This window comes from Podarcis muralis, chromosome 5 (genome assembly GCF_964188315.1).
Source record: "Podarcis muralis chromosome 5, rPodMur119.hap1.1, whole genome shotgun sequence".
Taxonomy (NCBI): Eukaryota; Metazoa; Chordata; class Lepidosauria; order Squamata; family Lacertidae; genus Podarcis; species Podarcis muralis.
In genome coordinates, this window is record NC_135659.1 from 28200830 (window position 1) to 28224929 (window position 24100).

Sequence of the window (24100 nt, forward strand, 5' to 3'; positions counted from 1 at the left end):
CTACAAAAAACCCCCCACAAGCCATACACATGATTCTGCTACCTTCCTGGCAAATGGTACATGAAATCAAAACTTACAGATTCTGAATAACAATCATCAAAAGGTAAGCTTCTCCACACTGCTAGAATAAACCAAAACCACTTGGGAGCTAGAGAGCATCTCCTTTCTTCCCTTTCCCCAGGAAGCTGCTACAACAAAGTTGTGTGAATAAAATTCTGTTTATTTTGCTATTCAGGCTTTCTTTTCTTTTTTTTAAAGGCCTCAAACACTACTATTCCTAACTGGATTTATCTAAATTTTTATCGTCAACTGTGAATTCAAACCAAGCGTATTAGTCGTTTGAGCTTTAATCTAAGCAGAGTCAATAAACACTTTCAACTATGCATACAACCAGGAAAAATAACAAACAACTTAGAAAGTATAGCAGATAATCAAAAGAATTTAGTTTGTTCTCGGAGCTTTTGAACCAAATCCTCAGAGAGTATGAGAACTTGCAATTCCCATCGACTTCAGATGCAACATAAGTGGAAGCTGAACCAGCATGCAGAGTAAAATTCCCCCATCTAAAAACACAAGGCTTATTTGCTTAGAAGAACAGTTGTGTCGGCAGCATTTTACAAACACTGCCAGCTAAGCATCTTTAGCATCATGTGATCCCCAATCACTGCTAGAGCACATTAATTTGTCCATTTTGGGGGCACAGCTTTCTTCAGACAGTGATCCTCTAGATTTGGGCTAAGATCTCCGACTTCAAGTGATCAGTAAGAGCTGAACAGTAGTTTTTGTATTTGCAGTAAATAATATGTATGAACATTATTTTTCAAACACACAATCACTTCAATACTTTTTTGTGCAGTTTCCACAATGTTAAGTCAACGCGCAATGGACTTTGAAATATTGCAGGGGGGAAAAGTGTAGCTCAGAACAGACATCAGTTCAAAGAGTCCAATGTCAAAGTCCTTCCTTTTGATGCCCCTTGACAAATTACACCAATTATTGGCTGAATAGTTGTGATTGAAAAGATCAATGTTTCATAGAACTAGCATTCTACCTACATATCTCTAATTGCTATTGAACTAAGGTAGTGATTAGAGAGAGATCTGTCTGACATTGTATGTGGGGTTTTTTTAAAGCACACATGGTGCTGAAGAGCATCTAATAAATACTCTCCAAAGGTGGGAAAGGGTAATCTGAACCCACCAGGAATATCCACAAGTCTAAAAAGCTTACACTTGATCCCTGTATGAAGGGTGATATATAAATTTAATAAATACATAACCTAGCATGTTGGAAGAAGGATAAAGCAATAAGAATTTTTTGTGACATGCTAGTGTTGTAGGTGCAGGGATTTTCTGATTTTTGTTGGAGAACATTCAAACATGAGACTTTCCCCCCTCCACATATTCCAGAGTAATTCCCACTTCCTAATTCTTGCCTCCCCCCAAACCCCAATACTCAGATGTGGTAGACCAGTATATGCTCTAGTTATATGTATACTGATGGCTCAGTCAATCCCTATGCATTTCACAGGGTCTAGATGGATATTCTCAAATCTTTTAAAACTGATTCTAGGGTACTCATTGTAACAAGGTTTGAAAATGGGAAAGCACCAGGCACAATTTAATTAGGTTTCTGAGATGGATGGACCTCTAACATCTGCATGACTACAAAAATCATTCTATAGCCCTTCTGATCAGGACGTTCTTGCAACAAAGCACTGGGCAGCGTGGGGCAGAGAATCAAAATTAACAATGGGATTTAAGACCATAACAAGTAACCAACAGCATCTTTTATGGGAGGAGAAAGGGGGTGTTATCAGAGAATTTAAAAAAGTTTATAATAGAAACCCAAGCAGACAAGGAGCATAATTTAAACCGATTTTCTATGTGGTTTCCACTTGCAATAGCATTTTTCACAATAAAGTTAATTTAAGAGCATCTCCTTAATCTTCTTTCATTTGGAAGCTTAACTCAGCAAGACACAAAATGATGGCTGCATTTAGACATAATGTTCTTCATCCTCCCAAACATGGTCTGGAGGGACTAGGAATGTGTGACAAGTGCAAGCACTCCCTCCTTCCTTTCTGGAATAATAGATCGCATCCTTCCCCCCCCCCCCCCAAACGACACCATTGTGTGTTGTACCATTCAGACCAGCCAACCGTGGTCTGAGCAAGCCTTCTAGATCAGGAAGATCTGACTTGGAAGATCCAGCATGCCGAGATTCAGGCAGTGAGTGTTCCCAAGTTGTGTGTGAAAAGCAGCAGAAACAGCTGTGGTACTTACCGGGCAGCTTTTATCTGCATTCCTTTTCCAGTGCTTTTTCTCATGTTTCTTTGCTGCAGTTGAATTCAAAGAAGCGTGAGTTTGTCTTCGAGGGTTCAGTGCTAGGATATTCTGTGGATAGAGAAAACAAGGCTTTGATTTTTGGGGAAAGTGAAAGGTTCAGGCGTGGACACAGTTAAGAAAGAAAATTTAAGAAACCTACTAAATCACAGCACTCTAGGTCTGTGTGTGTGTGTGTGTGTGTGTGTGTGTGTGTGTGTGTGTGAAACTTATCTGTAAAAAAAATAGACTTTAACACATTCGGTAACAATTAAAGTTGCCTAGTCTTCCCTCTTGAAGGCTCTATGAATTTGGAATAGAGTTAGAAATAAGAGTTATGTTGGTTTGCTTTAATAAACCTAGGCAAAGGTAAAGGTAAAGGTACCCCAGTCCAGTCGCAGAGGACTCTGGGGTTGCAGCACTCATCTCGCTTTACAGGCTGAGGGAGCCGGCGTTTGTCTGCAGTTTTTCCGGGTCATGTGGCCAGCATGACTAAGCCGCTTCTGGCAAACCGGAGCAACGCACAGAAACGCCATTTACCTTCCCTCCGGAGCAGTACCTATTTATCTACTTGCACTTTGACGTGCTTTCGAACTGCTAGGTGGGCAGGAGCTGGGACCAAACAATGGGAGGTCACCCCGTCGCGGGGATTCAAACTGCAACCTTCTGATCGTCAAGTCCTAGGCTCTGTGGTTTAGACCACAGCAGCACCCATTTAATAAACTTAGTTCTCCCGTTAATCTGCAAGAATTTTCATTTTAAATCTTCTCTCAGTCTAAATTCCATATGCATACACCATATTTATTTGCTCTAGATTGCTGTGAATAATACACCCTCTGTTTTCAAAACCAGATGATTTTGCAGCACTGTGCTATAGATTCATTTTCCACACCCCGGGAACAGCCTTCTCCTATGTAAATGAACAGATGCTATCCTATGGATGTCTACATAGAAATCAGCCCCACAGAGGTCAATGGGATTAACTCTGAAGTAAGGGTGTATACAATTGCAGTTGCTCCTCTTCAAAGCACCCCTGCACAGGGACAAATTAATCAAGGTAGTCTACTGCAGAAAGCAGAAAAAAACAAAACCCTGTTCACTTTTGTTGGCCTTCAAGGTGGTGCAGGTCTTACATTTCCAAAGCAACTTGGCATTCAGGGCAAAAAATTAAACAGAGCACTGTGCAAGTGACATTCAAAACTTATACCCCAAGCCATGAAATTCTAATGTAAATTGGAGCTACATGGCTTGCTCCTATGCCATTGCCATTCGTACCTATATATGACTAGCCATAGACTGTTATTCAGCCAAGGCTCTCAGAAGCGGCTCACCCAGTGCGGCAAAGCCATAATGTGAGCTTCCTAGCAATAGCTTTGCTGGGACATGCCAGGGGAGAGGTCAGGGATGTGTGTGAATAGCAGGAGCATCACATCGGCTCTGTAATTGAATGCTGGGCTTCCCAGTTGGTGAACCTGCCCGTGGAACGAATCTGTCAAATGGGGTGCCAAAACTGAAAAGGTCCTGTCAATGGTCACCACCTTGATTTCACCCTAAAGGCAGTGGGACTTGAAGCAGGTCACCAGATGCTGATCTTAATACCCAAGCAGGAGGGAATGGTACCCTGTTCACAGGCTGCTTAAGAGCTTTATATGTCACACTCAGAACTTCAGATTTTGTTCAGAGACGAACTGGAAGTCAACACAGCTGTCTCAAAACCAGTGAGATGTGTTTCATATTCCCAGACGCAATAAGTATATCATGCAACCATAAGACAGTCCCATGTACAACACACTGCATTATTCTAAATGTAATGTTACCAATGTATGGGTAATTGTGTCCAGACTATCACACTCACACACACACAAGTGAATAGCTAGATTTTGATCAAATGATGTTAAAAAAGTAATCAGGTATCAGAAGAATTGACTTTGTAGAACAGACAATGATGCAAACTACAAAAGCTACTATTTTACTGAAGAACAGCAAAGAATCCCTCCGGAGTTTTGCAAATCATTGTTGCAGATGTAAATGAAGGCCCCTTCTCTCCACAGCAGTTTAAAATATTAATCCTGGCTACCATGTCCAGCTTTTGTTTCTTGGTCAAAAGACCAAGACATTCTGTAAATCTTCGATGACATTCTTTCTTTCATAAGTGCTGCAGAAGTCCTAATCTGGAAAGTGAGATGGAATTAAAAAAAAACTAACTCCAGCAATTCAGGTAAGGTGTGATGGTGATAGAGTGGTTTGCATCATTTTACACTGCAAATTGGGGGTGGGGGGGGAGACACATTTCTGAATACTTGGGCAAGCCATTACATGGAGGAGCATTCAGAAAGTGGCGCCACCCCTACCCCATACACACCCGTAACCTGAAATGGTACAATCCACTCTGCCATTTTAGAATTCCACCACCTCATACCTGGTCACATGGTCTGTGATAAAAATGAGTTTTAACAGTACATGGGAATGGATATGACATAAGAAGAGCAAGTGCTTATTCGGAGCAGGGTGGATAAAAATAAATTATTTTTAAAAATAAATTAAAAAATCAGATTTTTATTTAAATAGATTTTTAAAATAAAATGCTTTTGGAGGAAACATCTTTCTAAAGATAGTTTTCTATTTAAGTTACATTATAGTCCAAAGGCTATTCATCAGGAAATAAGGATTTGTTTTAAGTTTTTCATGAGTCCTAAAACTCAGTCTGTTTTTTTAAATTGTTTAACCACATCAGTTAACAAACATGGATACATATACTATAATGTTATTGTTTTAGTTAAATAAATGGTTTAAATTGTTATTAAGGAAATGTTTATTTTTCTCCTTCCAATAAAGTACAGCAGAAAAGTTTTCCAAATATAAACAGAAAAGTTGTCCAAATATAAACTTGTGAAACCTCACAATAATTTCATAATTATCTGTATTTCTAATAGTATAAACAAATCAGTAATTTTTGATATAACTGTAAAAACTACTCTGAAAATGTATTATTCCAAAAACAAACCTTCATCTGGTTGTACAGTGGTACCTCGAGTTACAAATGCCTCAAGGTTACAAATGCTTCAGGTTACAAACTCCGCTAACCTGGAAGAGTTACCACGAGTTGAGAACTTTGCCCCAGGATGAGAACGGAAATTGTGTGCCGGTGGCGCAGTGGCAGCAAGAGGCCCCATTAGCGAAAGCACACCCCTAGTTAAGAACAGTTTCAGTTTTCAGGTTAAGAACAGACCTCCAGAACGAATTAAGTTTGTAACTAGAGGTACCACTGTAAATATTAAGATTATAGCAGCAAGAATGAGTCTTTCTGTTAAAAACACAAAAACTGATTTAAATCAAGTCTTACTGACTAGTGATTTAAATCAAATCCACCCTGATTCTGAGATTGAAAATTCAGTACTGGTGCAAAACAACAACAACTTTCAAAATCATTCCATCCGGTTGTTTCTTCTAGTGAAGCTCCAAAACCAAAAGCAACTCCTGCCTGGAGGAGAAGAAAAACCCAGAGAGAAACCATATTGGGAACAAGCACATGGGATGTTCGACGCTTCAGTTCCCCCCTCCTGCGTGGGTAACGCTGCGCTTTAAATTGTCTCAGCTCCACTTCACACAAGTTCAGCACAATATGAGTTATGTCGCGCCACTGTAACGCCTCATTTGGTCCTAAGCCACGGAGATGAAATCCCTCATATGAACTAGAAGTGCAATTTTTGTTAAAAAAAACCCACAGAATATTCCAGGCCCAGGCAGGCCCTCTAAAGAACCCAGATGTGTGGCCAGCTGCTAAAGTACGCAGGAGGAGTCTAGGGGCTGGTCTTACAGCCTATTTTTATGGAAGTTAAAATGCATAGGCTTCTATCTTTTATAAATGTTTAATACGGCACTGCTAAACAGACGACATGCTAGAAATCTCTCCGCAGCCTTTGAACTGAATAATATATTCTTAATATCATACCATAACAGATGTAATCCATTGGGCATGACACCATATGGTTTAAAAAGAGAACTCTTGGAAGAAACCCTGGCATTTGCTACTCTTGGAATTCTGCATCAGCTAGGATGGCTCGGAGGGTAACAGTTGCTGAAATCCAGCAAGAGTTCACAGTACAGCATATTCCAGCAATAACGTTGCAAAAAGTGTTTGGCACACAATACCACCAGCATCCATTAGAGGTTAGAGGCTAATTCTTTATTTATCGTGATTTATATTTTTGTTTATGGGGGGGGAGGGACACACACCCAGGGGAAAACACACTTATGAAATATTTTCTTTCAGAACGAGTAAAATGCTTTTAAACTTCTCTTTTTTAATGCAAGACTCTGAAGAGCGTTAGATGATGGTAACTGTGACATGCAAAGCACTCAGATCCAAGACGAATTTCTCCACCACCTGCCATCTTTGTGAGAGGTGTGTACAGCAGGTATTTCCAAAGATCAAGGTTTACATAGTCAAAAATGGCACTGTCCTTTCTTAAGAAGTTACAGGTAGGTAGTCACGTTGGTCTGCCATAGTCGAAACAAAATAAATAAAATAAAATAAATAAATTCCTTCCAGTAGCACCTTAAAAAGGGACCCCTGACCATTAGGTCCGGTCGTGACCGACTCTGGGGTTGCGACGCTCATCTCGCTTTATTGGCCGAGGGAGCCGACCTACAGCTTCTGGGTCATTTGGCCAGCATGACTAAGCCGCTTCTGGCGAACCAGAGCAGCGCACGGAAACGCCGTTTACCTTTCCGCTGGAGCGGTCCCTATTTATCTACTTGCACTTTGACGTGCTTTCGAACTGCTAGGTTGGCAGGAGCAGGGACCGAGCAACGGGACCTCATCCCGTCGCGGGGATTCGAACCGCCGACCTTCTGATCGGCAAGTCCTAGACTCTGTGGTTTAACCCACAGCACCACCCGCGTCCATATCCCAGTAGCGCCTTAGAGACCAACTAAGTTAGTTATTGGTATGAGCTTTCGTGTGCATGCACACTTCTTCTCACAGACATCTGAAGGCAGCCCTGTTTAGGGAAGTTTTGAATGGCTGATGTTTTAATGTATTTTTTAATCTTTTGTTGGAAGCTGCCCAGAGTTGCTAGGGAAACCCAGTTAGATGAGCGGGGTATAAATTATTATTATTATTATTATTATTATTATTATTATTATTATTATTATTATTCCGAGGTATCAGTGAAGTGGGTGAATGCCAAGGTTTACAGAAGTATCAATTTTTTAAAGAAATATTTGGGGGGCACACCCTAAAACACCCCAGCAGGGACTAAGCATACTCTATAGTCATAGAACACTGATAGCTGGAAAATATAATGGGGATGGGGAGTGGGGGTAATGGATGGGGAGTGGGGTTAATGGCTGGCAGCAGTCATGAAAGATGTACATGGGTGGAATCAAGGACAGCCACACATATATCCAGTTATAGCACAATACAGTGGTACCTTGGGTTACATACGCTTCAGGTTACAGACTCCGCTAACCCAGAAATAGTGCTTCAGCTTAAGAACTTTGCTTCAGGATAAGAACAGAAATCAGGCTTCGGCGGCGCGGCAGCAGCAGGAGGTCCCATTAGCTAAAGTGGTGCTTCAGGTTAAGAACAGTTTCAGGTTAAGTACGGACCTCCAGAACGAATTAAGTATTTAACCTGAGGTACCACTGTACTGATTGAAGACCTGTGGGCTTCACCTAGGCTTCTGATTGCTGCAAAAACAGAAGGTTGATCTAAATGACTCTGACAGAAAACATGGGGGCCAAAAATATGGCTTGCATGCTTTTATTTTGAAAAAGGTCTACCTCACTGAAAGAATAAGTTTCCCACGTGAAAATTTAAACCCATAAAAATTTAGTTCGGGTGTAAACTTGTGGATCCATGTGAGTTGCGTACTATTTCAGGAGCACCTCAGTGTTAGAAATATTTCACATTCTCGTCTTCAAGAACCCGAGTGATTTGCATTTCTCAAACACACACCCCCTAGCATAAAAAAAAACAGCCTTGGACTGATATAGGTCTCTATTGCAATCTCAATCTCTCTCATCTTTCTACTAATGTGTCGTGAAAAAGAAAAAAACTCCCCTAAAATTCTGCCTCCCTTCTATTATTATAAGCTTTATGATAGCTTTAAAGTTTCAGATTGATCCTCTCTATATTGTAAAATGTTTTGCATGCTTTTGCGCGTGTCATCAGGAGCGATAGCCTTGCGGAGCAGAATTCCATTAAGTCACACAAGATGTTACAAAAAATACTATCTTGACATTGTGACACATTTTATGTAAAGCAGCTCCAATTAAAACTTTTGAGAAGTCAAACGAAAAACCTGGAAAAGTCTCCCTGGCAAAAGTTGATAGCTTTCTCCAGTCACCCTAAGCATCTGACTCTGGAATCAGCAGAGTTTCATCTATCATAAATTTATCATTCTACAACCTGACTTGTTCTAGGTGCCTTTCAAGAGAAAATGATGGTTAATTAAAGAGGGGGGAAATTGAAGGCCGTTATATACAACCAAGGAAACTGCTCAGGTGCAATGCAGTAGAAGATGCCCCAGAATATGCAATGAAATCCTTTACATGTCTACTCAGAAGTAAGTCCTAATGAGTTCAATAGGATTTACTCCCATGTAAGTGGTTGTGGAATTGCATCCTATGGCTGGCGCTCTCTCTCTCTCTCTCTCTCTCTCTCTCTCTCTCTCGTGTTCTTCAAGAAGCAACACAGAACCTGATAGTGGGCAGCAGCTGCAAAATTCAATCTTTTGATTTTAAGAAGTACCACAACATTCTAGCCCTCATGCTTGCAAAGGTATGCTGGAAGCATGTTAGGCAATGCCTGACAAAATCTCAGAAGCCAGAGGACTTTCTTAATGAAATATTTAGTGTTCAGAAGACAAGGCAGGTGTGGCCTTCTCCAACAAAAGAACACACACACACACACACACACAGAGAGAGAGAGAGAGAGAGAGAGAGAGAGAGAGAAATCCTTGACTTGCATATTTATACAGGTTAAATGGCCCACATTTTAGGGTGCGTACACATCCACAGCTGAATTACTTTGGCACAGTAGACACACTCCTGCAACCTTGCATAATGGTTATTTTAAAGGGCCAAGTTCACATTGCTCAGTTCCTTCATCAATCATACATAAAAAGAGCTCTGCTGGCTCAGACCAAAGGCCTGCCTTGACCTCCCTTGACCAACTCCATTCTTTCTGCGGCACCCTGTGGGGCTCAGGAGCCCAGTTATGTCACCCTTTGCCTGCAGAGCTGGCAGCCTCTCACTCTTTTTTGAACACACTCCCTTGTGGAGTGTTCCCTCAGCTGCCTCTCCTCTCCCCTCTCCCTGGGAGTCCTCTGGGCAGTCGCTGCTGCTGCCCCCCCCCCGGTCTCTGAGCCCCCTCCCCTGCCCTCAAAGAGGTGCCTCCTCACATTGCCCCACAGAAGCCTGGGACTTGTCTGTCCGCTCCCAACAGCAAGGGCTGGCAGACTGGTTGGCTGGCCTCTCTCACCCCGAGTTACTTATCTCCTTGACATCTGATGGGAGGGTGTACTACACAGGGGTGGGCGCCACTACAGAAAAGGCCCTGTACCTGCCTGTGAATAATGACATGGAGGAATCTAGCCACCATCTTCAGACATTTCTTAAAATGTATCCAGTAAACACATGGGGGGGGGGGAGTGGGAATGAGAAGGCTAGCTCTGCCCCTGGCTTAGTTCTAGTGAATGAAAACACACACACAAATCTAATTTAGGTTACAAAATAAATCCACCCATAGAAAAAACAGCCCTCTGATCAAACTGTAATTGATTAGGTGGGCTTTGGAATGTATGCTGAGGGGAGCTTAAACTTATCTGTTTACCATTTTTTATAAACCACTCGCTACTTTATCCCTCATAGCAAGCCGTGTTCGGTGTATTACAAAGTACATCTGTTTCCCAAGCGAGAACAATTGGAATATGATTCCGCCCCCCTCCCAAAAAGTAATGGGCAGATTAGAACAATTAAGCTAAGTATCTTAAGAGTTTTGATCCACAGTGAGAAATAAGCATCTGCAGATTTCCCCAAGACATCTGTTTTATTTGAGCTTGAAATTAATCTTCTGATCAGGTAACAATCATTTGAACATCACCATTAAGATGTAAGCTTATGAATGTTTGGCAAGTCAGATTGGCAAGTCAGATGGAACATAATGCAGGATCTGCACAGCTCAAGTATAGCATAAGATCGCATCTTATGCGGTGCTTCGGTTCCAAGGGTTCTGGAAATACAGGGAAATTGTGCATACCCTAACCCTCAGAGCCACCCCACAGTAAGTGGGTGAGAAGGAGAAAGACAGAACCCCCAATACTCCCAGAACCCACATGCCTTGCCCAACAAGCAAACAAGGTGGATGATTAAAAAGGCTTATCTGGATTGCAAGTCTTAACACGGCATTATATTTTATAGCATTGGACTTTGTTTCAGAAAAAAGCAGAGCAGCCAGGAGAGACGGGGCAGAGAGAAAGTGCAATGATCCTAGTCTGTTTATTTTGTGCTGGACATCTGGGAAGCCATGCAACTCCATTAAGCAAAGTGAAAGAATTGGGCACATAAACTGTCATGGCCTTTGGCTAGTACAATCAAGTGATTGATTGATTGATTGACTGAGCACATTTGATTTTTTGAGTGAGTCCCATGGGTACTACCCTCTCTGATCATTTCCCCACTCCCAAGAGAAAGTGCAGTGGTACCTCGGGTTACATAGGCTTCAGGTTACATACGCTTCAGGTTACAGACTCCGCTAACCCAGAAATAGTGCTTCAGGTTAAGAACAGTTTCAGGTTAACAGTTTCAGGTCGTTCCGGACCTCCGGAACCAATTAAGTACTTAACCTGAGGTACCACTGTACACACACTTTGCCGTCCCAAGAGATCTGGGTAAAACTAAAGACATTACATTGAGCCTTGAAAAGCACATAAAGCTGAAAGAGGAAGTGGCAATGTGTCATTCTTCTAACTTCCTCTTTCAGCTCTCTGTACTGAAGGAAAATGTAACCACCCTCAGCACCTCAGGACCAAGGAAGCAGCAACTAGGGAGGCTCTGGGGCTTCATGAATGCTAGGTTATAAGGTTGGCTACCTTCTTCCCACTTGAAAAGCACACTGAACGGAAAGAGAAAGCTGGAAAACTGATACTGTTTCCCATTTCCTCTTTCAACTCCATGTGCTTTCAAGGCTCAGATTGATTCTGCTAGATCTACCTTGATCCCTTGGGAAATGATGTGTGCACTTCCACACTTTCTCTCTTTCTGTCCTGGAGGGGATGCTAATCCAATGGAGAGAAGTGACCAGAGGTAGTGGTGACCGCAGCACTCACTTGAAAATCCAAACATGACCACAGGTCTAAAAAGGCTGGCAACTTCTGCATGGAATCTGATGCAAAAGTAACTACCAACGATGGCTCCTGGAACTACCGAGTCAACCTGTGCACCCTTGTCTCCCCAATCAAGCAAATATATGTGACTACAAAGCACAACATCACCTTGCAAGTAGCTTACTAAATTTGAAGGCGCAAAGTACTTAAAACAAGACCTAAACCCACCGAGCTCTTTGGTTTGACACTGAACTGATAATATCTGGCAGTGCACCATAGCTCATTATAAATAATTGGTTTTATAAAGTGTATCTGATTTATGGAACAGCACATTAAAAATGGTGGGGGTGGGAATCAAGTAGGGTTAATAGAACAAATTTTGCTCAGGAAAGCATGAACAGGAGTTCTCAGCGGCCGGCTCAATGGATGAACTCCACATCCTACATTCAAAAATGCAATTTAACTTCTTTACCAAAAGAAAGCAGCTTGAACACATTGTAATTTATTCCCAGTATACTGCTAAATGATAACTAATACCATTACTAATCCATTATCCACAAAATATTTATTTTCAGTTAATTTCATTAAGCATTTCAATGCATCTTAATATTATGCTCGTTTGATAGAGACAAGTTGCTCACACTTACAAATTCTAATCCACTTCGCAAGGAACCATTCATCTTGAAGACACCATTCTGCCCGGCCCAATCCAGTCTGATTATGCAGAGTTTTACAAATGAATCGTAGTGCCAAAAGTAGAGTGAGGAGATGCCTTTGCCTCCTAGCCAGTGTAATTCAAGCTGGCACTAGCCATTTGGCAGAAACCATGGCATTCCCAGTTCTATGCTTGTGTGTCTGAAGCTTAGACTGGGAGGAGTCACCAGCAACGATGAGGTAGTGAGTGAGAGGCATGGAATGCACTTTGGAGGCAAAGATGGCATTGATATTCCCTCTTTGCTTAATGCCTTGAGTCTACCTAAGAAGAAGAAGAAGAGGAGGAGTTTGGATTTGATATTCCGCTTTATCACTACCCGAAGGAGTCTCAAAGCGGCTAACATTCTCCTTTCCCTCCCTTCCCCACAACAAACACTCTGTGAGGTGAGTGAGGCTGAGAGACTTCAGAGAAGTGTGACTAGCCCAAGGTCACCCAGCAGCTGCATGTGGACGAACAGGGAATCAAACCCGGTTCACCAGATTATGAGTCCACTGCTCTTAACCACTACACCACACTGGCTCTCAAGGTACCTAAACATTAACAATCTTCTCATGGCAGTCCTGTTGAAACGGAACCACTTCAGACTGCGTGTATCTGAATACTCCTCTTAAAAAAACCCCACTCTCTGAATGGATGCAACACAGCAAGGAAAAATGGAAGAATCCACTTCCCCTAGAATGCTAATAATTAGGAATATATATGTGTGGAAGCATTCAAACACACCATTGCCCATCCACAGTTTGAAGTGGACCATGGAATTGCTCTAAAATTGTAGACGCGCATGCAAGTGGCAGCAAAGACTGAAAGAACAAAATTTTGAAAGTTAAACACATCCACACACCAAAGGATGAGAAGAGTAAGGGGAAGCTAAGACTTTCCCAAAATATTACAAGTCATAAACATTCACTCTTAAGTAAATTATTGGTCTAATTGTAGGTGTAATTACCCATCAAATGTGAAAGGTTTGGGCTATGCACTCCGCTTCACTGAACATTTATCTTATTTTTGTGCTCCATGAATCTGGATGGGAAGTTTGATCATATGGAGGCAGAATTAATTAATTTTCTCTTTGACTGACTTGATAGCTGACCTCACGATTACCGATCTGGGACAGAGAAATAATTTTCCACCAAAATATTGGTGAGTGAGTCTTCTCTAACTATTTAGGCTGTAACCAACTTCAGCAGAGCCCCTGCTATCTGATTCTGAACATCTGAATTGAATGTGCAGAACCAGCCAGGTTCTAGTATTTTTCGGAGACCCCCCTGCTCTAGGGATGCAAGCACGTTTTGCCACATAAACCAACCTGTCTCGGAGATATGTAAGAAAAATTATAATAGAATCTACAACATGTGGAAGCAAGGATTTCATTGTTATAAGGGTTAACATTTCCATACACAGCCAGGATTGCATACAAAGCCCAAAATATAACATTGTAGTTCAGATTTTTGCACCATTTGAAAGCATTGATTTCCACAATGTAATAGGGGGAAATCTGCTAGCCAGTTGACTGGGACTGGTTGAACTGTGAAGGTGTACATGGAAAAGCTGGTGAAGTGATGGCCTCTCCAAGGAAATTGGCTGGACTAAGTGGCAATTCACTTTCTTCATCTCAGCTTAACAACAAAAATGTGATAGAACCGAAGTTGTGTAAATGTAATTTAACATGTCCCTTAGGATAGGGTAAAGGTACCCCTGCCCGTACAGGCCAGTCTTGACAGACTCTAGGGTTGTGCGCCCATCTCACTCAAGAGGCCGGGGGCCAGCGCTGTCCAGAGACACTTCCGGGTCATGTGGCCAGCGTGACATCGCTGCTCTGGCGAGCCAGAGCCGCACACGGAAACGCCGTTTACCTTCCCGCTAGTAAGCGGTCCCTATTTATCTACTTGCACCTGGGGGTGCTTTCGAACTGCTAGGTTGGCAGGCGCTGGGACCGAACAACGGGAGCACACCCCGCCGCGGGGATTCGAACCGCCGACCTTTCGATCGGCAAGCCCTAGGCGCTGAAGCTTTTACCCACAGCGCCACCCACGTCCCTCTTGATTAGGATACCTGAATGTAAATGTTTGAATAGTCAGAGTTACATCTCATTCAAGGCAAATAAGGAGAAACTGCAACTCAAGTTCGGTGTAATACAAAAACAAATGCAACTACTCCAGTGAGTGAAAGTACAGGAATGGGACCTTCATTTGGGATATATATTCATTTGGTAGACAAACTTTGTATACAAAGAAGGTATAGTGCATTCTGTTCAGTTGTTGTTGGAGAATCTGCAGACTCTTTAAGATCAGCCTCCCACATACACACGCTGCCCAAACAACAAAGAATTGTTTTAAACACTCCAGGGCCAAATGAGGATTATCCTGCCCATGCATTTGATTTTCTTTTTTAAAGTACATAATATTTCAGCAGGGTTGGAATCAATAAAATCAATATGTACTACTTTCCTTTGGGCTACATCCTAGAAGCTCAACCTGCCTAATATCCAAACTGCCGGGAGATTAAAGGTCCTGTCCTGGAAAAGGTTATGAATGTTTATTCAAACCCAAAATGGGCTCAGATGGCCATGCATCAGCCAGCAGAAAGTTAATGATCTACAGATTCCAATCACAGGATGAGTTAGAACTGAAGTTACTTCTGCTTTTAAGTTTAATCAGCAAGTTATTTTTTTGCCAACCAGTGTAGCTTTTTAGAAGGGAGTTTTTATTTTAAGACTAACACTCTGAGCCCCATAAAGTGACACATCGGCAAACTGCTGCTGCGCCGCCAGACAAGTGCAAACTGGCTTTATGTTGGCATCCCATACCAATCTGTCATGTCTGGCCATCAGCCTGAATCATCTTTATGATGCCAGCAGCATGCACCATCACAAGTTCATATATGTATACAATTACACAGAGGTGTCACAGAAATGGTGGAAGACCCAGTCTGCAGGCTTTTCAATTCCAAGAGCCAGCGACTAGGTGACATCCTGTGCGAGAGATAGAATGTGAGGATGTTTCCAGGAAACTGGAAACAACACTCTGGAAGTCCTTTTTTTGCTATGGCATCATTTAGGTGATCCAGTAGTTCTGGTCGAGAAACCATCCCTGCCCGCTTTGGATTTTGCCCCAAGCTTGTTTCATTTGCCCAGCTGCTTGTTACGCCCAACTTGCATGATTTTCGATAAATACAATAAAGAAAACGAGTAACTTTCCACCATAGCCTAGAACTATGAGTAGGGTTGCATATAATGAAAGCACATTATTTCCCCCAAAGAATCACAGAAGCTGTAGTTTGTCAAGGGTGCTGCAAATTGTAGCTATTTGAAGGATAAAATATAGTTCCCAGGATTCGGGGGGGGGGGGGATGGCACTTTAAATGTATGGTGTGTACGCGCCCATAATGTGATTCTATTCCGCACTGCAGTTCATATGTAGCACCCTCTGCCCATATCATAGTATGGTTTGGACTGTAGTTTACGGATTTGGGAAGCAGGCAGTTGTGTAAGCAGGAGTGCCATTTTGGCTATGTCATTCATTTGATCAAAGGCATCTAGAAACTGCTTGGTATTTTTAAAATGTCATAGTCAAGTCTACCATGGGCCCTACTGTCCAGGAATGCCAGAATCAGCCACATCTAAGCTATTAGTGATACCCACAATGCAAATTAGCCAAGCATGCCTTATGAATGCATGGCTCTTAATGAGTGTGAAGGACTTGCTGACCAGGCCCACTTTTGGTCTGTGAGTGCTACATTCAAGCTCAGCTTTTACGTCATTCATTCATCCTTTCCAGTCTCATAGAGTTCCAACAGCCTTTGACAGTCAAAGGCAACGAGGATTGGGGGTAAGGAGTGAAGAGAAAGGTAGATATCTAATGGCTCCCTTTCTCCCTTACCAATATAAAGAACATGGATGTGCAATGTAAACAGATTGGCTTATTTATTTTTTGCTGTTCCCCACATATAGGCAAGGAACTTCCAACAATTTAAGCATGGGCAAGCAGAAACAGTAATGTGTCTTTGGCACAACTGAAATGTGTTCATTTTAGATGCATTTGAGTTGGCAGAAGAGGGCACAACTAACACGGCCAGAGCAAGGAGCTTATTATGCACCCACTAAACCTTTCCCACAGGATGTGGTCATTGCAATCAAACCTCATCAACTTGGCAATGAGGGTACCAAGTTCCCCTTGCAAGGTTAGAAATCCATGGCTTTTCATTGGTCCAAAAACTTACCCTCCCCACTCTCTGAACCGGTAAAAAAGGTCACCGGAGAAGAGAGCCAGTTTTAACTCCATTCCAATATATAACCGACCCGGAGGCAAGTTAAGCATGTTAAGTCAGGGCAATGCTGGGCATTTTACATTCTGTTATTTAATGTCTATTGGTGTAGAACTTGAACTCATTTTCTTCCCTTTTATGTATCCTCACCCCTTGGATCTCATTAAAGCTTGTTAAACTTCCTTTATTTTAACCGGCTTCTCTGTACTTAAGCTCATTCTCCCCAGAAGCAGGGTGGCTGGCATGCCAAAGCCAGTAGGTGAAAGGCAGACACCTCTGTCAGATAACAGGTAAAGGTGCAGCAGGGCTCTTCAGGGCAGTGCTTCTAAGAGGGAGGATTCTAAGAGCTGGCCTATGCAGTGGAGAGTGCCACTAACACACACAGCTTGAAAAGGGGAGCAGACAAATTAATGTAGCATCCATCTCTTATTGACTACCAGTCATGACAGCTATAAGGAATCTAGATTTTCAGAGACAATAACAGCAGCAGCAACAATTCAATTTATAGGTCATTTGACAGTCTCCAAACAACTTGCAAAATAAAAAAACAACAACCATGGCATGAAATCAGGAAAAAGTATGATGCATTACAATAAAAGCAATGCATTAACCTACAAACCAAACCAAACAAAATGGCAGCAAAAAACATGCCACCAGAAGGCAGCAAAATTATCTTAAACCATCAAATGCCTTGGAGAAGAGGCATGCTTTTACTTGGGGTTGAAAGGATGTTAATGATGGTGCCAGGTGGACCTCAAAGGAAGGATCATTCCACAACTGAAAAGACCTTCTCTCTTGTTGCAACCCCCTGAAACTTCTCAGAGCAGGAACCAAGGGAAAGGCCCCAAATGAAGACGGAAGGGTCTAGATAGGCACTCCAAAATATATTGGGGACCTGAACTTTATAGGTCACAAACAAAACTTTGAATTCAAGTTGGAAAACCAGTTGCCAGGGAGCGATTGCAGAAAATACCTGATGCCTTCAAGCCTTGTTTGTATGTTTCCCAGAGGCATCTGTTTGCTGGCTTTGGGAAGCAGGATAGATACTGGGCTAGTAGATAGACCTATATTCTGATATAGGAAGACTCTTTCACAGTTCTTATTCATACACATAGAACGCTTTGAGATGTTGAATGCTCTCCCCCTTGTTAAGTGAATATAAGGCAAGTATACTAATACCATGGGACGCGGGTGGCGCTGTGGGTTAAACCACAGAGCCTAGGACTTGCCAATCAGAAGGTTGGCGGTTTGAATCCCCATGACGGGGTGAGCTCCCATTGCTCGATCCCTGCTCCTGCCAACCCTAGCAGTTCGAAAGCACGTCAAAGTGCAAGTAGATAAATAGGTACCGCTCTGGCAGGAAGGTAAATGACGTTTCCGTGCGCTGCTCTGGTTTGCCAGAAGCGGCTTAGTCATGCTGGCCACATGACCCAGAAGCTGTACGCCAGCTCCCTTGGCCAATAAAGCGAGATGAGTGCCGCAACCCCAGAGTCGGTCACTACTGGACCTAATGGTCAGGGGTCCCTTTACCTTTACCTTTATGCTAATACCATGTGCCACAAAAAATGTTGTTAATATTTCTGAAGGCAGCCCTATTCAGAGAAGTTATTTACGGTTAATGTTGTGTCCTTAATATTTTGTTGGAAGCTGCCAAGAGTGGCTGGGGCAACCCAGCCAGATGGGCAACATATAAATAATAAAATTGTTGTTGTTGTCATTTAAATTTGTATATAGCCCTTCATCTGAATATCACTGGGAAGTTCACAACATGAAAAGACAAAAGGAAAAGACAAACTACATCATAAAACAGGAACAAAACAAAACAATGATCCCACTCCCTTAAACACAATGAAAAGGCCATAGAACATCAGCCAAAGGCCTGGTTACAGAGAAACGTTTTCACTTTGGGCCTAAAGATGTGCAATGAAGGTGTCAAGTGAGCCATTCTGGGAAGAGCATTCCACCAATGGAGAGCCACTGCAGAAAAGGCCCGTTTTCATGCTGCCATTCTCTGGACCTCTCATGGAGCCAAAGATCTCACCTATAAAGTTATCTGCCCATTGTATCTCTCTGCCAGAGTTAACAATGCTGGGCTTGCCTTCTAATCTAGTGGCATGTCCAGATCAGGGATTCATGAAGACATAAAGAGGCAAATGACTCTCAGGACAGAAAAGTAATCCTTTTCAGGCAGGAACATAGAACGTGCCTCCAATTTTAAATTCAGTAACACTGATACAGAAGTACAGTCGTACCTTGGATCTCAAACACCTTGGTTCCTGAACAAATAGGCTCCCAAACGATTGAAACCTGGAAGTGAGTATTCTTGTTTTCAAACAATTTTTGCAAGCTGAACGTCTGGCACGGCTTCCGCAGCTTCTGATTGGCTGCAGGACGCTTCTGCAGCCAATCAGAAGCTGCACCTTGGTTTTCTAACAGTTCCGGGACTCAAAGAGACTCTCAAAATGCATTCTGTTCAAGAACCAAGGTACTACTGTATATATATTTGGAGACACCAGGCATGTGGAGTAGAACTGTTGTGGACAGTGGGGGTGACTAAAACAAAGCAATCCTCCTGTTAGACTGGGAATATCCCCTCACTCATCCAGTTTAGGATATTCCACCAATCTTTGACAGAGTTTCTTTTCTTTCTGCAAAGTAAGCGGCTCACGTCTATGTCAAGAGAAGCTTTAATAATAAAGAAAACGGTAACACAATAACATGCTACTGAGAGAAACAGAAACAACCTCATGAGGCAAGAACAACAGTTGGCCTCTCTAACAGAACTTAATTGAACACGCGAAGGGAGGGGCTGATTCCGGAGCACAACACAAAAGCCCCACCCACCAGATGCCAGACACACTACTAATCCAATTAATCCCCAGTGTTTTTCTTACGAGAACAGACATTGCTGCTTATATAAATCCCACAACCATTTTAATAAGTGAAGTAAGAAAGGGAAACGAAACACACAAATATGCCTACTCAGAGATATTTGTTAGCGATTACATTATAAGAATACTGAACAAATCACAACAGAGAAAACTGCTGAGGAGGAAAGGAAAATAAAAATGGTCCCGATCAATGGGACAAAAGCAGAAGCTGCATCCAATTTATTTTTTTATTTTTTTTATTATTTTTTACTTTCAGTTGATCTTCGTTTTCTTCTCTTTCCAGGTCCATAAGACGGCAATCTTTAAATTCTTTGGCGTCAAGTTGTATGACAGCTCAGAACACATTCTGCTCAAAATGTCATAAGCACCATAGATCAGCGATGAAGCATAGAGCCTGCCTCTGGGGAACAAAAAGGTAATTCCCTTGTTTTTCCAATATTCAGCAATTACAGGCTATAAACCTTATGAATACAAATGAGGGCTGACTGTGTGCATGAGAGAGAGAGAAAAATTAGCTACATGATGGTGGGGTTTGCATAACAGTTTTATTAGCATAAATTGAGGGCTATTGGATTATAAATAGGACGTCTTAAACAAATGCATAAAAAAAAAACTTTCATACAAGATCCTGCAGGGGGAAATGAACACTTTTTTGAAATGTATTTAAATGTTCATTTATTCATTTAAATTGACATTTCTGAAGCAGCTAACCTTTCTAAAGCAGGGCTGTCAATGCAGCCAGAATGCCTTACATCGTACATCTTCCATCAGGTAGCAACATCCTGACCTAAGACGGATAGCATCATCAACATTTGGGTGGTTGTTAAAGTTTTCTTAAGCGGTGAAAAATGTAGGGGGAAAGCAAGAAGAGGAAAATAAACAGAACGTCAAATACATAGATTAAACAAATGAAACGTGGGTTCCATGTTGCAGGATGGGGCATAAATGTAGAATGGGGGAATCTGTCAATTTCAGTTTCTATTAAATTTCTGCATCAGGTGTGTGTGTGTGTGTGTGTGTGTGTGTGTGTGTGTATCTGGAGCATTGTGCACTAAAACGCTGGTGGATTTTTGTGACGCTTTATAAATCCATCAGTATGTCATTTTCACACACACACACACACACACACACACACACACCAATTTACATATATTCCCATATATCCAGTTTGTTGTTGTTGTTGTTGGGGCACTGGAACACAAAATTCAGAGAGTGAATTTCAAAGGACAACTGGGTTTTTGGTTTGCGCACTGTTTCAGAAAGCATGAGTTAAGTGGGTACATAATAAAATGCAACCCAGACAAAATTTGACCCCCTCCCTTTTTCTCTGGTCTGAAGAAGGTGAAGATATAACACCGTTAGCTTTCACTGCCATTCTAAAAACCACAGCAGCTCCACTAAAATTAGCACCACTACTATAGTAAGCAATTGTGATAACAGATGGAACAGGCATAAAATTTACACCACTTATACATCAGTGTTCTCCAACTGTGAGACAAGTCTTCAAAATGAGGTATGGGCAATTACTAGGGAGAGCATGGAGTTTCTCCATAGCTCCTCTGAGCCCAATTATTGCAAACTGACCAGAAGCAACCCTTATTCTATGTTCTCCTCGCCACTTTGAAACCTAGAACTTCAACCAAAGATGGCAGTCTCACCTATCTCCTTCAGGTGAGCAATGACATCATAGTGCTTTATTTGAGCAAACCCAAAATGATAGGGTTACTAAACTGCATTCTGGATTATTTTGCCCTTCCATTGTTTCCTTTTGAATGGTCACTTGCTTTTTCCTGCGGACTAAGAATACATCAGAAACTGAAAGCTGAAAATATAGCTAACCATTGCCTCACATTAAGAACTGGTTAAAATCAAGTGTTTGACCACATCTCCTGCCCAGAAAGAAATAGCTTATGCACCTTTTCCCAAACAAAATCACAGGATTTCGCTCCAAGGCAGCATTCCATGAACATTGTAAACACCATTCCACATTTTAAATAGGCACTGGAATGCCATACTTTACACACTTACACACACGTATAATTCAAAAGTCCTTATTAAAGAAAAATAGACCAAAAACAGAATTTCCAAAAATAATTCAGAGTTACATGGTAGAAAGTAATAATTTCACTAATTAGCATCAATTCAGCACTCACCCATCTCTTGGCCTATTCCTTTTGCATTAAAAACCATCCAAGCCTATTTACAAATATGATATAGAAAACTGACTAGTTTTTCCTTTCAAGAATTGGGGGGAGGGGGGTGGTTTATATTTGAAAGAGCTTGATTCCCCTCCTCGCTTATTTTACAGGTGGATAATCCACTAATCTAGTCAAAGGTTTCTATTTATTATATTACTTATGGTAATACTTAGAATCAAAATAATGTTCTTTCTTAAGTATTCCCAGCATATGATATCCATTATCTGTAGATGAAGTCTAATTGTGGGTAGTAATCCTATGAGTTTGATTGGCGTTATTTACAGATTAGTGGCTGCATAAGGAGGACACTGACGAGAGAGGCATGTCTAATGACACTCACCCAATGAGTTTATGGCTGGGTTGTCCTTTGAACCACAGACATCCCTTTTCTCTGTTGATTATCTTTACCACTGCCTCCTCTGCATTAACATCTATGAGCAGCACTTTCTGTCGATCACAGCATTTGACCACTCATGGCCATGTGGTACGTGGCATTTAAGACAATTTAAAAGCATGCATGGTGCTGGAGGAGACTCTTGAGATTCCCATGGACTTCAAGAAGATCAAACCTATCCATTCTTAAGGAAATCAGGCCTGAGTGCTCAGATTGTGAAGCTGAGGCTCTGATACTTTGGCCACCTCATGAGAAGAGAAGACTCATTGGAAAAGACCCTGATGTTGGGAAAGATGGAGGGCACAAAGAGAAGTGGACGACAGAGGATGAGATGGTTGGACAGTGTTCTCAAAGCTACGAACATGAGTTTGACCAAGCTGCGGGAGGCAGTGGAAGACAGGAGTGCCTGGCGTGCTCTGGTCCATGGGGTCGCGAAGAGTCGGACACGACTAAATGACTAAACAACAAAAAAGCATGCATGAGGGTGGGGTTGATGTCTCACATGACCTAGCCGAGCTTAGACACCCCTGCTCTCCAGTGACCACAAGGAAAAGGTCTCTATGGGACTTCCAAAATTTATGCAGGGCTAGCTCACATGACCTCACAGCCACCCCAACATGCTTTTAATTCTTGAGGGGATCAGCTGACCCCCCTAGTGGAACATTATATCAATGCACAGAATTACCCATTCAGAAGAGCTGCTTACCTCATCCCTTTGGTTGCCTGTTTACACTGAACGTATCAAAGCTGAAGTGTGGCATCTTGCTACAAAATCACTTCCAGCCCTAGTCTGAGCAGCTGGAATGGGTTGCAACCAGGCACAGAAGGGCAGAAAGTTGACAGCAACGGGTACCGGAGAAAACACACAGCTTCTCACAGCCAGCACAATCATCTACTCCTTTCCTCTTATTAATCAGACAGTACTATTGATTTTGTAGAGGGACGCGGGTGGCGCTGTGGGTAAAACCTCAGTGCCTAGGACTTGCCGATCGTATGGTCGGCGGTTCAAATCCCCGTGGCGGGGTGAGCTCCTGTCTTTCGGTTCCAGCTCCTGCCCACCTAGCAGTTCGAAAGCACCCTTAAGTGCAAGTAGATAAATAGGTGCCGCTTTACAGCGGGAACGTAAACAGCGTTTCCGTGTGCTGCGCTGGTGCTGGCTCACCAGAGCAGCTTCGTCACGCTGGCCACGTGACCCGGAAGTGTCTCTGGACAGCGCTGGCCCCTGGCCTCTTAAGTGAGATGGGCGCACAACCCTAGAGTCGGACACGACTGGCCCGTACGGGCAGGGGTACCTTTACTTTATTGATTTTGTAACAGGTAACCACACTGCAGCTGCAGAAGAACAGCACAATATTTTCAGCAGTCTTTTAAATATTTCCAGTCTTGCAGGCTTTTAAATATTTCCTCAGGAGTGTGGCATAATTTATTTTAAACATATATATCACTGTTTTTCTCAAAAATAATAGAGCAATATCAATAATACAGCAGCCTGCCTTTCCAAGATCTCTGAAGCTGTGTCAAGCAAAACAGGATTGTTCACAGCAAATTGCGCACCACTTTTTTTGCCAACATAAAACTGGCATCCAGAGCCATGCTCAAGAGCTACTGCTCAAAAAGGGGGGGAAACCACTTTGTCCTAGCAACCAATGCAAAACTTGAAGAAACCTGCTCCTCAATTAACCGCACAGCAACCATGCACCCACAACCACACTTTGCCATACAAAGATCCAATAGTTACTTGTTCCAAGTCTTTGCCAGCCAAAAATGAGTGGGCCTCATCAGTTCTAATGCAATAAATGGTCACACTTACTTTTTCCAGGCAGTCACTGGCCATGTAGTTTGCTATTTCTGACAGCAGCAGCAGTAGTAGTTGCCAACAGCAAGGAGTGCTCTAGAGCCTTGGGACACTCTGATTTCATAGTTGTATGACATCATGGGTGCCTGTTAACATCCCATAAGCACCCATCTAATAGGGGCAACAAA

At 42.3% G+C, this 24100-nt stretch overlaps 1 protein-coding gene across 3 annotated transcripts in view; it reads right to left on the reverse strand.

Annotated features, from left to right (window-relative positions):
• The window catches only part of DPYD (dihydropyrimidine dehydrogenase), a 501994-nt gene that overhangs the window by 460618 nt on the left and 17276 nt on the right, over positions 1 to 24100 (reverse strand). Inside the window, exons 1-2 of one of the 3 annotated variants that reach the window (XM_077928465.1) lie at positions 23928 to 24064; positions 2286 to 2396 (exon numbers count right to left, since the gene is read on the reverse strand). In XM_077928465.1, coding sequence (XP_077784591.1) covers positions 2286 to 2396; positions 23928 to 23951 — 135 coding nt within the window. In that variant the 5' untranslated portion in view covers positions 23952 to 24064. Of the gene's footprint in view, positions 1 to 2285; positions 2397 to 12303; positions 12352 to 23927; positions 24065 to 24100 lie in introns of those variants that run through there. The other 2 variants (XM_077928464.1, XM_028732753.2) reach the window with 2 other exon arrangements.